The sequence below is a fragment of the Panthera leo genome, chromosome B1, assembly GCF_018350215.1.
Source record: "Panthera leo isolate Ple1 chromosome B1, P.leo_Ple1_pat1.1, whole genome shotgun sequence".
NCBI classification, from domain to species: Eukaryota; Metazoa; Chordata; class Mammalia; order Carnivora; family Felidae; genus Panthera; species Panthera leo.
The window spans coordinates 184,410,940-184,426,250 of record NC_056682.1 but is presented as its reverse complement, the minus strand read 5'-3'; the positions used below and the strand labels follow the sequence as shown (position 1 = coordinate 184,426,250).

At 39.3% G+C, this 15,311-nt stretch overlaps 1 protein-coding gene and 1 long non-coding RNA gene across 4 annotated transcripts in view; one reads left to right on the top strand and one right to left on the bottom strand.

Moving 5' to 3' along the window:
- ANAPC4 (anaphase promoting complex subunit 4) overlaps positions 1–15,311 on the top strand; it is a 33,898-nt gene that overhangs the window by 11,578 nt on the left and 7,009 nt on the right. For 2 of the 3 annotated variants that reach the window (XM_042936766.1, XM_042936768.1), the window contains exons 10-20: positions 159–245; positions 654–718; positions 1,436–1,478; positions 1,588–1,664; positions 3,125–3,225; positions 3,303–3,354; positions 6,359–6,414; positions 8,934–8,983; positions 10,192–10,248; positions 11,050–11,106; positions 13,170–13,263. In XM_042936766.1, the coding sequence (XP_042792700.1) occupies positions 159–245; positions 654–718; positions 1,436–1,478; positions 1,588–1,664; positions 3,125–3,225; positions 3,303–3,354; positions 6,359–6,414; positions 8,934–8,983; positions 10,192–10,248; positions 11,050–11,106; positions 13,170–13,263 (739 nt within the window). The remainder of the gene's footprint in view (positions 1–158; positions 246–653; positions 719–1,435; positions 1,479–1,587; positions 1,665–3,124; positions 3,226–3,302; positions 3,355–6,358; positions 6,415–8,933; positions 8,984–10,191; positions 10,249–11,049; positions 11,107–13,169; positions 13,264–15,311) is intronic. The other variant, XM_042936767.1, reaches the window with a different exon arrangement.
- LOC122218560 lies at positions 3,019–14,066 on the bottom strand. The gene is made up of 3 exons (XR_006201999.1): positions 13,912–14,066; positions 9,424–9,495; positions 3,019–3,210 (listed from the first exon to the last, which is right to left on the bottom strand). It is a non-coding gene; the product is annotated as an uncharacterized LOC122218560 (long non-coding RNA).

The window sequence follows — 15,311 nt, the reverse complement described above, 5'->3', positions numbered from 1 at the left end:
AGCTGTGGTCTTCTCTTTCTCAGGCTGAGTTAAAAATGATTGAAAGTAAATTCTGGATTTCTTTAAGATAGTTGAGAATAAAAAGCATATATTAGCACGTTGATTTACGTACATATTTTTTTTTTACTGTTTTATTATTTTTTTCTTCTTGATAATAGTATATAAATTTGTCACTAACATGTATGTGTGAAGCGTGGGAAGAAATACTGATGCAGATGGATTCTCGTCTCACCAAGTTCGTTCAGGTACTGTTGGTGACGTTTTCCCTGAAAGGAGTGAAAGAGTGCACGATGTCCTCCTTTGCTTTATGAGATGCCAGGGGAGAACTGGTCCGATTTGGAAAAGGCTAAGGTCAGGATTTCTCGCAGATGGCTCGGTCTGACCTCACGCTATTTCCCGAGAGGACAGGCTTTCCTCGCACTGGTACAGTGTAGGTGGGGACAGGTTGTGGAGTGGAGAGTGGGGCCAGGGGTGTTGGAAGAGCTGACCGGCCATTTTCCGTTAACTGATAATTCACGTAATCAGTTTAAATATGGATTTGAAGGAAGGTTAAGGAAAAGGAAGGGAGTCCTGCTCCTGTAATTTTAATTTTGAATCACACGTATGCTTATCATTTTCAACATACGCGTCATTTTTTTATCCATTTTGTCTAGGAGAAGAGCACAACCACTTCAGTGCAAGATGAATTCATGCACTTGCTGTTGTGGGGGAAAGCAAGGTAGTAAACTCACACTAGTTGCCCTTGCTTTTTCTTCTTTTTTTACAGTAGTTTTTTATTTCAAAAGTAATTCATATTCATTGTAAACAAAAGTAGAAAATTCTGGTGCACAAGAGTAAAAAATAGTATATATCTTTCTAGACTTTTCTATGTATTTTTTTACGTAAATGTAATCATTTTTGTGTCTGTAATATATATATTTCTAAATGTATAAAAACATTTAATTTTATATGGTCAGATCAGTCTTTTCCTTTTCAGTATCTGCCTTCATGTTATTCTTAAAAAGGCCTTTTCCATCTTGAGAGTATTCAAAGATCTGTATTTTCTTCTAGAGTGTTTTTACGGTTTATGTTATATTCTATTCTCATGTTTCAGATGTGATTTATTTGGTTATATGCTGTGGAGGACTGACTTCTTTTTCTCTTAAGGTTTAGATAATTGCCCAGCGTAATTTATTGAATATCACACTTTGTCCTTAGGGGTTTGTTGAAATGCTGTTTTAGCATTCGGTACCTGTTAAATGTAGTTCAGTCTGTTTCTGGACTTTATTGTTTCATGTTTTCTGTCCTTTTGTGAGTATAACAAAGTCTTAATTTTTGTTGGACTGTTTCTTTTTATTTTGTTTAAAAATGCTTTTGCTTTGAAATTTAAAAGTTTTAAGTGATGCATTCATATTTTGAATGGAGAAGACTAAAAATACTTTTCTTTTCATTGTAGTGCTGAACTTCAGACCCTCTTAATGAACCAGTTAACAGTAAAGGTGCAGATAAAGTATCTTTTTATGTAAATGGCTATGTTCACGTGCTTAATTTTTTTTAGAGAAGCATGCAATATCTTATATGCTAAATATATTTTTTTCTTTTAATTAGGGCTTAAAAAAGCTTGGCCAGTCTATAGAGTCATCATATTCCAGTATACAAAAATTGGTTATAAGTCACTTACAGAGGTATGAAGGTGGTGTCGAATTTTTGGTGTTGCATCTATATGTACGTGGTGTCGGTGTTCCTTCATCATCTGGCATTCTCATTTTGAGCCTTTTCTAGCTAAAATTGTTGCATTGGCACTTGAGGGGAATCTTGGAGTGCCCAAGATTTTTAAAGAATCAGTAATGGTAATGCTGCAAATAATTTTCAGACATCTTTTTACCAGTCTAGGCTCTCTTGTCTGGGCTTTTCTCAGCCAGACAACCAGGAGGTATATTTTGAAAAAGGGATGTACCCTTTTTTGAGCAGTGAAGTTAAATATGTTTATCATTTTAGAGTTTACCAAGCATACTATTTGTGCATTTAACACCCTGACAAGGTATTGATAATTATTGTCCTCCTTTTTACACAAAAAGAAACTGAAATCCAGAATGGTCGTTTGGCTGGCCTGAAGTTACTAAGTGTCACAATTAGACTGTGTCTCTGACCTTTAAGTCTTGTTCTGTTTCTATCCCCAGCTCCCTTGGTGAAGCAGTTTGCATATGAATGTTCAGTGTTTCACTTAAATTTTGATAAATTCCTTTATGCTGAGTGCTTAGCCCTTTCTACGTCGCCTGTCCCTTGGATCACTGCAGTGCCCTCTGGCCTGGATTCCGGTCCACAAGGACATTCGTGCCCCTCAAATCTATTCCCCACAGCAGTTCTGATCATGTCACTCTTACTTAAAAACCTCCAGTGCTTTCTTGTGGCTCTTAGGACCTAAACCTTTGCATGGCCTTTAACATGCCTGGCTCTCTGCTTCATGCACACTGGTGACCTTCTCAGACTTGACATTTTTTCTTCCTACCCTGGGCTTCTCTGCATCTGTCTTGCCTTCTGGGACGCTCCCACCCAGTTCTCACTCAGACTCTTTAGGTCTCAGCTCAAATACCACTTTTTCCGAGAAGTCTTTCCTAATTCCCCAAATTAGGTTATTTCATTACACCTGCATCGTATGCATTTCCTCCAAGGCATTATGGTAGTTGGAATGATACCCTGCCTGACCGTGTGGCCGTGACTGTCCTCCCCCTTAGACTGTCAGTGCCATGAGGTTTTGTTCACTATTAATGTCCCTAGCACGTAGCACAGTGCCTGACCTGAAGTCGGAGCTTAAACAGTATTTGTTAAATGTTACACTGATGGCTTTTGGGTGAATAAGATGGCCACATGACTGTCTTAAAAGTGCCAGGGCTGACTGTGGAACGGAATTTGATCTTACAGAATTTAACCTTGTGGTCATACATTCATCTCAGTCACGATGACCAAATGATTCTGCTACCGTCTTAGAGAAAATTTTGAGAAATAATTACTTCTCCTAGAAAGAAAATTAAGGTTGCTTTCAGTTTTTATTTCTGGAAATTTAGACATGTTTAGGCAAGGTAGCCGGTGTCTGCCACCTTGATGATGGTAGTGACAGTAATTTATTTCTGCTCCATTTTGATAGTGGTTCCGAGTCTTTATTGTACCATTTGAGTGAACTGAAGGGAATGGCTTCATGGAAGCAAAAATACGAACCTCTTGGACTGGATGCTGCAGGAATCGAAGGTAACTTAATTGTTCCATAGAATACATTAAACACGCTTTCCTCATTTGACAAATGACATGTAATTATTTCTTTTTAGATGCTATTACTGCGGTGGGTTCTTTCATACTTAAGGCAAATGAACTTCTTCAGTAAGTATGAGGTGTTACCTGGCGTCATTGACCTGAGAACACTTTACTCTTTTTTAAAAGTAAGAACCCAGCAAATTGTCATGATTTTCTTAAAGTGAGTTTTTAAGTTTTTATCAAAACTGTATCTTTACAATTTAAAGATAATTAAACAAGCTAATAACAAGAGTCTCACCAATTAGAGTGGCATTTTACTCTCCCATCAGCCTCCCTCCGAGCCCCTCTGCAGATACAGAACGAGAGCAGATGCAAAGAAAACAGCAAATGTCTCTTGAGGGGTTTGGCTGTAAAGGAATGGCCAGTAGTTGGGAACCGCTGTCGGGTCTGTCTTCTTATGATGGGATAAGTTAGAGCATATTTATATATGATGCCATGTTCTCCTCAAAGGGGAACAAGTGATGCTGGCAGATTGAGGAGAGGATCGCTGGGGCAGGAGTGTGGGAGGGGATGGCCATGTGGTGCCTTGGGGAGTGGGCCGGAACAAGAGCTTATCCACAATTACAGGAGAGAAGGCTGTGGGAAGGGACCCAGATGCTAGTACATGAGCACGTGGGGCTTGGGGACCTTCGCTTCCCGTTGTCCTGATTGTCTTAATGAAATAGGAATGTTCTGTCGGCAGCTGAAGGTAAGGGTGGGGAGGTGGTCTAGGAATAAAGGAAAAGCTGTGACCCGGTTGTCTAGTGGGAGGGTGAACAGGTGGCTAAACAGGCGGCTGCTGGTGGTGCTGAGGGCCCTTGGTTAGTGCTTATGAATGAGTGTGGAAGTGAGAGCCGTCCCCACGGCTGCAGGGTTTCTCTGCTGGGGTCAGCTGACAGTGTTGGGGCACGGAGCAGGTGAGCGGTCAGATTAGGTAGGCCCAGTGACTGAGGGGAAGCGACAGGGGAGCGAGGGAATTAAAACCAGAGCATGATTAAAATGAACCTTGAATATAAGCAGGTTTAGGAGGAAGCGGGGAGCTGGTGTGGGTGGGAGGCAGGATGAGAGGTGGTGGAACCAGTAGGCAGTGGTCTTCGTGAGACGGAGGTTGGGGTCCTGGAGAGAGGTCACTGGGAAGATAGGTGGCTGTTGGTGAGTGGCATGCTTCACATTGAGATTTAGAGGGTTCCAGTTGCCGGTGACGGTGTAGGCTGTGAACTGGGGAATAAATAGTCGAGGTGTGGTGGAGGACGTGACTGTTACCTGAACCATTGCATTGAATACTTCATCATGGCAGTCCTAGTTTTTCCATCCAAAAGTGTTTTCTTAGTTCTTTAATCATTTTCAAAGCCGTGCTCTTGTTTTGTAGATGACATCTTTTCACATCCCTGTGGACCTTAATTAGATATTTTTAGAAGTGTGCTGTTCCCCTGAAGGATTTCCACATCCTGGATTTGTCTTGGTCTCCGGTTGCGAGCTTTCTTCAAATACCTGATGCTCAATTTCCTCCTCTTGATTCATGAGGCAGTTTAAAGCGCGTGGAAGGTCTGTACGCAGGGGCAACAGAAAGCCGGCCTGAGTGCGGAGCGCGAAGCTGGCTGTGGCCGCCAGCGCTCGCACAGAGCCACCTCCACTCTTCCCGGCTTATTCGGGTTCTTGGAAGAACCCCATTCGTTTGTTGTGGACCTGACATGTCCAGGGTCTGAGAGTCCCTGGGACTCTGCGGGGTGGATCGCTCCTTTCCGGGGTCCTCTGCATGGATTCTCTAAAATGCAGCCGCCTCTGCTGAGCCTCATCAGTCATGTGCCCTTTCTGACACTTCTGAAATTGATTTCTTTTCTGCCGTCCTCTTTGTTTTCGTGAGTTTATAACGCACCCCTCCCCACCGATCCATTACCATGTTAGCGGGGTTTTAGAAGGTAGAGGTTGTAGACACTTGTGCTAAGAATACAAAACGAGAGGAGAAATGACTTTGCTTTTCCTGTGTGTTGATTATTTTTTGGCTCACCATATTTACGGAGAGTAAATATGAAATATCAAGCTTTCTGTGATCACTTTTCAATATGAACGAAAGGTAGTTCATTTTACTTCTTGATCCCTTGGATGAAGTAGCATTATTATTTTAGGTGATAGGTGGGGAAATTGAGGCAATGAGAACTTTGATGTTAGCCTGTAACAGCAGGGATTGCCCGCAGTAGGGGTCAGAGTATTGATTGGGAAAGGCAGAAAGGAACTTTTCTTTCTTTTTTCATTTTTGCCACAGGAGCGTTTTGATTACATTGCTTGGTCCCATAAACGTGGCAGTCTGTTTTACTGTATAGAGATAGGTTAATGATGCTGACCCACGTCTCGGTAGTATTATGGAACTTCTTGCTTGGAAGGGACTTCGAGACTTGGGAATGAATAATGCATATTACTTAGAGTAGTTATCTTGTAGATGTGGACTTACAGAGATTTTTTAGAAGTGATACCCATGTCCTTATTTAGAAGCCTTTTGATCAAGACAAAGATGGCTTCCACCTATAACATTGGAATTTGAGGGGTGCATTTGTGTAAAGCTCAAGGAAATTCAGTTTTTGGAGATCAGTTACTGTAAGCATCAAAAATGCTTCCAACTTCCAAAAATAATGTCCATTGATACCAGAGGTAGTGACATAGTACAAATAGGTAATAATGGTTTTTTCTGTTGGCGTTGATGTTTTTTCTTCATACTGACCAGTGAGTATTTTTTTTAACTGAGAATAATGCTGAAAGTGTTTTTTTTCTGACTTCTTTTATTTGCAAAGTTGGAAAAGGATTTCATACTTGACTGAATGCTGGGAAAGACTATTACACAGTTTGTGGCAAGGCTGTTATAACCAGTCAGAATCTGAGCTATTTGCCTTATTTTTGAAAAGAACCAGGATTTGCTCTCCTGAAGCTTTCTTTTTAGGTATGTGTTTGATTTATAATATCTTTTCTAAAGGCTTGGATGTCCTCCAGATAGGATAAAATAGAATGGTAAGGGTTATTGTATCCCACAACAATTGAACAGTGGTACATGAACCCTGTATAATAATTTTATTTCTGATTTGTTTTTTTATCTTTTCAGAGTTATAGATAGTAGTATGAAAAACTTCAAAGCTTTTTTCCGCTGGCTTTATGTGGGTAAGTTAATTGAATGAAACATTACTTTAATGCTTCTTTAAAAATTGTGGGAGTATCAATTTAGAATATTTAAGTTACTCTAGTAAAATGTCCAGTAACTGTAAGAGAGAATGGTATAAATGAACCGTCTTCTACCCTTCACTGGTTCACCAGCTTTCAGCACATGGCCAGTCTTATTTCCTCTGCACACCCACCCGGCCCCAGCTCCCGGCAGATGTAACTTATAGCTTTGATGGTTTCGCACTCACTGATGATTAACCTTTTTTTTTTTTTCTAATCTTGTAATGTCTGCTTAGGTTAAAATAACATATGTGGATCTCTACTATGTACTAGGCACTGTTTGGAGTTAGATTTTTTTTTAAAGAAAGGGGGGAAAAAAACAAAGACTAGCCTCTGTCTTTGAGTAGCTTGTTTCCTGTTTTATTCCTGATCTTGTTTCTAGATCTGTGCTGTCCATTATCATAGCCAATAGCCCCCTGTGGCTCTTTAAATTACTTGGAATTATATAAATTATATGTTCAAGTTCTGTAGTCATGCTATCCACATTTGAAGTACTCAGTAGTCATACATTGTTAGTGCTTATCATGTTGAACAGCACCGGACTAGAAAATTTCCACTGTCCTTCCTATCAGACGCTAATGCCCTAGCTAAATAGAATGCAGACCATTGGTAGCCTTTCTTTGTATCTCCACAGTATCTCTTTTCATTTGCAGGTAGTTAACCGGTATTTATTGACTTGACATTAAGTGTTTTAATGCTTACTCTACAGTGTATTTTATGTAGGTCCATTTGTACTATTTTTGTGACCCCTCTTAATATCTTTGAAATAATCCAGCATACATTCCCTTCCAACATGGGCAAAATTTAGTTATAAATGGGGTTTATCTGAGTTTGTTAAAACTCTAAAGGGTAAATAAAATAGAAAGTCAATTATCTGTAATGTGCTCACATCTTTTAAACAAATGTCTGACTCTTCAATTCAGATATCTTATAAACAGACTTGTATTTGTCAGCCTAATATAATTGCATTTATGAAGAAAAGAATGTGATCTACAGATGTTGGCATTTAAAATTCTTTATTTTTTTTCCTCAAAGCTGTACCAACGCTAGCCAGAATGGGGAGCCAGAGTGTTTATCAGGCCAGCCTGTTTAATATCAGAGATGTTAATTAGAATGAGTTACAATGTTAAAACTGAATGGGATCTTAGAAATGACTTTCTTTTACAGATGAGGTTGGGTTTTACTTATAATTGTTGGGGTACTTTAGGCAGTTTATGTTCCTACTGCATGTCCTAATTCTCATAAGAAGCCTGATTAGAGGAGAAATGAATTACTGCTTAGTCCTCCCCATTAGAGCAGGGCATTGTAGAAGGCACACTGGACTGGAGAACTGGAGACCTGATTTTTTTTTTTTTTAATTTTTTAATTTTTTTAATGTTTCTTTTTTGAGAGAGAGACAGCACAAGTGGGCTAGGGGCAGAGAGAGAGGGAGACACAGAATCTGAAGCAGGTTCTGGGCTCTGAGCTGTCAGCACAGAGTCCGATGTGGGTCTCAAACTCACAAACCGTGAGATTGTGACCTAAGCCAAAGTCGGATGCCCAACCGACTGAGCCACCCAGGAGCCCCAGAGACCTGCTTATATTATAATCTCGGCTCTGCCACTGGTTAGGATGCTGTGCATCCTTGGTTTGCTCTTTTGTAAAATGTAACTTCCGTGAAGGCAGGAACGTCTTTTATACTGATATCTTCCTAGCACCCATAGTAATTTTTGGGTGAGTAAATGAATGAGTGAATGGAACTAGATTATGTCTTGTTTTTTAGATAATTTAGAAGTTTGAAGTAACTAAGAACAGTTTCTAAAATAATCTGTATTTGCAGAATCACATCCAGCATGCTTATTCCTGACCAAAAGCAATTAAGAGGGATGTTCAAACAGTCTGTAAAAGCACATGCGGCATACTCCTTGACTTAGGTGGACAAAATAAAAAAACACAGCCCTCTGAAAGGACAATATGAATCAACCACAGATTAATTAAAGTATATAAATATACGTAAATGTATGTATATGCACGTAAATCTTAGTGCAAATGTTTTTGTGTAACAGAAAACCCAAGGGAAAGAAACATGTTTGTTGGGTATTCTAAGGCTTTTGGAGGCAAGAAGTGCTTGCAGATTTTATGAGAAGAAATATCATATGTTAGAAGAGGATTCCCTGCACAGTCTTCACACAAGGCAGCAGTCAGATTGGCCTGTCTGGAGTGGCAATGGGTTGAGTTGAAGGAGAAAATAAAAAATAATAGTTCAGGATCATGAGACCAGCCATTTTGAACCTGAAAATACAAATCAAGTTTAAATTCTTCATGCATTAGTTTTTAGAAGAAAAGTAAGTTTTCCTTGGTGATTTTCCTTGTTGAATATTGAGGATTTAGTCCAGTGAAACACATTTTGTCTTTGAAATGTATCTATAGTTATGTCTGTAGTTTTCCTTTAAAGACAGTTTTTTAACTTCTGTTTTCAGCGATGTTGAGAATGACAGAAGACCACGTGCTTCCGGAGCTGAATAAGGTAGTTCGTGGTAGTACGTTTTCCAGTGTGTTAATGTTGCTCTGGTTGAGCTCAGCTTTGCTGGTCACCTTGGTATTCTTACATGGTTACTAGTTTACAAGATGTGAGGCTATCGATGCTAAATATATCTTAGTAAGCCTTTTTTTTTTTTTTTTTAAGAAGTTTGTTTTTTCATCTCTCAAAATGCCTTTAACTGTGGCTGTCTAATTTTATAGTTCTCATATTTGTATAAAATTTTATAATTTGTATTATGTAGGGTGCTTGTATTCTTTCACTTCCTTAGGTCTTGAATGCCTTTTTATTTTCCTGGGAAATCTAGTACTTTAGATATTACTACCTATGTTGATGTCTGGTAAACAGTAGTTTCTCTTTATAAGGATTGAGACAGGTGGCAATGGAATTTACTTTAAGAAAAATCTTTCAGACCAGGGCCAAATTCCCACCTGATTTTTGCAGTTCACTCATTCTCTCCTCTGTCCAAGCTCTCGTGCAGGTAGATTTAGGTCGTTTGGGTCCTGAAAAAATGGAGAACATTAAAATGAATCTCAGTGGACTAGATGAATGAAGGATCGCCATTCTTAGACTCTGACAAGAAGTAGATCTTTTACGCTGTGGGTGACTGGCCTTGCAAACCAGGGAGGTCCACGTTAGCTGTTTCTCTGATATTACTCTTACCTTTATTTGAGGAGATAAAGTGTGTTGACTGTTGGGGGGACCTCAGCGTGTTAATTTTTGAGGGCTGAAATGGAGGCAGGGTCACTGTAAGAAGTAGAGGCCGACCCCGAGGCATCAGCTCTTAGCTCAGGTTGAGGTTGCTTATCTGGGTCACAGTCTCCTCTCCCAAAGCAGGCACCCCGCACACCAGTCTCAGCACAATAATAAATCACTAAACAGTAAATACTAAGTAAATTACTAGATAAATTAGTATTTTATTTCTAAAATAATAAAGAACTTTAGGCCGTAAGAATTCTGTAGCTGTTGGGTTAGCTGATTGGAAAATGGATTTAAATGTTTAATGACTTGTTTGTCAGAGCTTCAAGATTTCATATTCTCACAGTTGCATAATCTTTTGGATTTATATTGATATTTCTTTGAAGGAACTTTGCCTCTTCATACCATAGCTTTTAGTAGATATTACATTACATGATACAAGATATTGGGAAGCTTTATCTTAATTTGTTTTTCTTTTTGTTCCTTTTTGGTTTTGATAGATGACTCAAAAAGATATTACATTTGTTGCTGAATTTCTTACTGAACATTTCAATGAGGTAGGAAATTGGTATTTGTATAATGTTTTTTTTTTAATAATTGCAATAAACCTGGGTGATAGAAGTAATTAACATTTAATCCAATTTCATTGACATTCTTAGCGGTTGTGCTGTTTATAAACTATTGCACTAATTAATGGCAGTACTCACCTTAGAGCCTGTAAATTCAACTTTTGTTTGTGTGTTGTACAATCCGTAAAAGAAAAGAATAGCTGCCTCTAATAGCTCTCTTAAAAAATAAGGGTTTTGGTTAAGTTTAAGAATATTTTTGGGGTGCTTGAGTGGCTCAGTTGGTTAAGTGTCCAACTTTGGCTCAGGTCATGGTCTTGTAGTTCGTGATTTTGAGCCCCATATAGGGCTCTGTGCTGACAGCTCAGAGCCCGGAGCCTGCTTCGGATTCTGTGTCTCCCTCTCTCTCTGCCCCTTCCTTGTTTGCGCTCTGTCTCTATTTATTTAAAAATAAATAAACATTAATAATTTTTTTTAAAAAGAATTTTTTCGGGGCGCCTGGGTGGCGCAGTCGGTTAAGCGTCCGACTTCAGCCAGGTCACGATCTCGCACTCCGTGAGTTCGAGCCCCGCGTCAGGCTCTGGGCTGATGGCTCGGAGCCTGGAGCCTGTTTCCGATTCTGTGTCTCCCTCTCTCTCTGCCCCTCCCCCGTTCATGCTCTGTCTCTCTCTGTCCCAAAAGTAAATAAAAAACGTTGAAAAAAAAAAAAATAAAAAAAATAAAAATAAAAAGAATTTTTTCTTTTTCTTTTGTGAGTTGATGTAAGAGTTAAATTATGCTTATTCTTTCTAGGCTCCAGACCTTTATAATCGAAAAGGAAAATACTTTAACGTTGAAAAAGTTGGTCAGGTACGGGCTTTTGATTGAACTTAGTTATTACTTTTTAAAAAAATTATTAAAAGCTAATGTTAAAACTTTAGCAGTGTTAGTCTTTGTTATCCAGAGTTTCTAGAAAATAATACAATGCCAACTTGGATAGCAGCCCTGTTCTGATGGTAAAGTAACCGAAGAGTAGCAGTTTTTATAAACTTTTTGATCTTATATTAATAGAAGACCCCAAAGAGATTTTGCTAATATGGGTTATGTTTATCAATGGTAGATATAATTAGGTATTAGGAATTAAACAGAATACAAAATTATTTAAAAGTAACAGTAATTCCACTTACCATTATGTATTAATATAAATACTTTTAATGAAAAATAAATTTTACAAAACAGTTTAGAGAAGAGTGGCATTGTTTTGTAGATGTAATAGAATGCAGGTTCTCATAGCTGTTTCTTTAGTGTGTTGTGATGAGTTTTTTTGGTTAATGTGTGTAAAGAAAATCTGGCCTCACATAGGTGTTAGAAAGGGAGGAGTATTGTAATAGCTTTTCTAGATAATTATGGATGTTTTTTGATATTCAACCAAGTCTTGCTAAGAGATAGTATCTTAAAGGTTAGCTTTAACGTGGAATCTAAAATTGCATCAGTGAACTTTTCCTACTCTGATACATTAAAATCCATTCATCTGTCTTGTGCTTTGAGTGGATCGTTCACTAGTGCGTGATTTTATAATATCATGTGTTGGTCATTTGGAAAACACTGGTTCGCTGAGTTGTGCAGATCTTCCAAATGCTGACACCTTTCTCCACACAGTATCTAAAAGTCAGGTTTTATGAATATCAGCGCCAGTTTCATCAGATGATCTTCAAGTGCTACGGCTGTCAAGCACACGGTGGCAGACACAGATTTTCCAAAATTCTAATTTTTGCATGAATATTTAAATGTTATCATTGGCAATAAATACTGCCAGTTATTCTGCTTACAGTGACAGGCTTACTTTATTTTCAAGAAAGTATCCACCAAATACCCATGTATGAATCATCATAGCCTATCTGCCAGTCATTCTTTCAAGGAAGAAAGGAATCCCATTAACAGCAACAAAGTGCCTGGCTTCATTCACAGCTAAGACAATTTCTTAAATGCTTTCCCTTGTGGTAACCATTGTACTTTGGTATCAGTGAAAGTGCTTTATGTATACTTCCCAATTCTGTAACACAGGATATTAAAAAGATCTGTACTCAAGGGTTGAGATCTAACTAAATCAATAATTTTAATAGCTTCATTAAATACTAATGGGAACCGTCAGTACGTGGCAAAAAGGAATACAGTGACCACTCGTGTGGTTCAAGGCCACCACCATGACTCCTGGCACCAGCAGTTTTCCCCACCTGTGCTTTCGACCATCCGTGCAAATGTCAACACAGTTGAAAGGGCAAATAACATTTTGCTACTATAAAAATAGTATCAGCCTCACTGACCCTTAAAGCATCTTTGGGACTTCCAGGGGTCTGTCCACCATCCTTCCCTGTGAAGTACTGCCCTAGAGTAGATTGACAGGTGATACTTTTAAAATTAATTTGTAATGTACACATGCACACACATGTATAGATGATTTAAATGTACTTCATGAAAATGGAACACAAAATTTAAATTCAATTTATGGTCCCTGAATCTGTAGTGTTCTAATCTTCCAGTAGTTTGTAGTTTGTTTAGTGTCTTGGCATTTAGCAGATTTTGGTCACTTCACTTGGAATAATAATAATACCAATGTGATGGAACCACTTAGTAAATAGAATGATGTTAAGGCGTGCCTGGGTGGCTCAGTCTGTTAAGCATCTGACTTCTGCTCAGGTCATGATCTCACGGCTCATGGGTTCGAGCCCCGTGTCGGGCTCTGTGCTGACAGCTCGGAGCCTGGAGCCTGCTTCAGATTCTGTGTCTCCCTCTCTCTCTGCCCCTCCCCAGCTCACACTCTGTCTCTCTTTCAAAAATAAACAAACATTAAAAAAATAATGTTAACTGTATAAAGTTTTTGAAGCCTGCTTCTTTGGTTTACGACATTTAAAATTTTAATTCTGTGTTTCTAGTACTTGAAAGATGAAGATGATGATCTTGTGTCACCTCCTAACACAGAAGGAAACCAGTGGTATGATTTTCTTCAAAATAGCAACCACCTTAAAGGTATTTAGTGAACCTAGTAGAATTTGGCCATGTTTATACTTAATTTGAGACCAGTGTATTAGCTATGAGTGTTGCTGAACAGTTGTTGAATATGTATCTCAGTTCTTTAGATCTTTTGTGTCTATTGTAGTTGATTAGAGAAACAGCAGAATAGCAAACAGTATGACGTTCCCATGTTAGAAAACACCCTGATATTAACTGTGATGTAGTAAGATTATTTATTCTCAGGTATTCTTTATATTATCTGTTTTGTACCATGTAGAAACTAGGATATTGGGAAGAAAATTATAGAGCCTGCTAGTGAGAGCAGTCTTTTTCTGATTCCAATTTGTTAATTTCTGAAAGCATAATGATGCTTAACTGCTCTTCTGAGGTTGTAGGTTCTTGGTGTACGTGTGCCTTTCATTCTCTAGGATCTTAAGATGTTGATATAGTAAAACTATCCAGCATTATTAGGGATGAAAACAAAATAGCAACCATTAAATGTCAGAACTGCACTATTTTACATGACAGTATTTGAAGCAGTATTTTTTTTGCTTTCTCTAAGAGTAATGTGATCACAGTCTATCAGTTTCTTAGATCTCTAGGCTGATAGCCACATATGTGTATTTCCTCCTTTAATCCTCACAGAACCTAGGGGGTAGGTACCTGTTATCCCCATTTACTGTCGAGGAGACTGAAGGTCAGAGAAGGCCCAAGATCACACAAGCTACCGTGCAGTGGAGTCAGGGTTCTTCTGACTTCAAAACCTAAGTTTTTAACTCGACTCAGGACTAATCTCTGCCACTTGTGTCTGGTTGCTGTTTATCTGAATCAATGAATGAATGAATGAGGATGGATGGGGGAAGGAGAGAATTCTTTGAGGCCCAGAACTCTGCTTATTGTTCTTTTGTTTTAACTCTAGAAGTCCAGATTCTTTTTCAGAGCAGGACATATTTTGTATTGCTTGAGATACATTGATGTCAGTTAGTTATCGAATGGAGGGAGAATAAAGGTACGGCCAACTCATCTCTTTGCTGTCTTTAATCAGGTGGCCCCCCCAGCCTGAGGAGCGCTGATGGCAATGTGCCGGCCGGGGTGGCATCTGGGCCCTGTCACTAGAGTGGGCTAATGCTGGTTCTGGGAACTCTGATGGGCTAAAAATGGGCCCTACCCTTTTTGTCTTGACATCTGTGACTGAACAGGAAGGCCTAATCTTAGCTACAGGCCTCATGTTTAACCAAGATGCACTTCAGTATCACTGACTCCATCTCCTAAATGCTCGAGGTTTTGCTGGTATGTGATTTGGGACAAGCTCGTTAATTCTCCAGTTTCTTAGTCTAGTGTGAAGAAATACCCGCTATTATTATGGAACTATTAAAACTTTAAGGAAACTTCTTTCTAGCACTTTGCAAAAATTACGTGCTAAGTGCTCGATAGAGGTGCTTTCTCAGGGTCCATGAGAGTCAGTGTTGTGTTGGAATCTGCTCTACGACTTCTTAGGAATGTGGCTGAGGGCGAATTGTCCAACCTCTTTGTACCCCAGTTTTCCCGTCAGTAAAATGAGGATGATAGTAGTGCCTCCCTCAAAATCCGTCGTGAAGATTAACTAAATGTAGATAAAGCAGTTTGTGCCGGCACATGGCTCATAAGCAGCCAGTGTGCTCGCAGCTGAGCTGTTTTTACTCAAAACACTTCTGACACCGGGGCGCCTGGATGGCTCAGTTGGTTAAGCATCTGGTTCTTGATTTTGGCTCAGGGCCTGATCTCACCTGTTGGTGGGATCGAGCCCCGTGTCGGGCTCTGCGCTGACAGTGGGGAACCTGCTTGGGATTCTCTATCTCCCTCTCTCTCTGCCCTTCCCTGTCTCTCTTTCTGTCTCTCACAAAAATAAATAAACTTAAAAAAAAAACAAAACAAAACCTGACAAAATGGGAGCTTTTTCTCTCCTGAGACCAGTTCTCAGGTCAACTGGGTGCCCGATGTCATCAGTTCCCCAGGTTGACCACATTTCTGTTGCTCCCCCTCTACCACCACCTTCAGGTTGATAATTTGCTAAAATGGCTCAT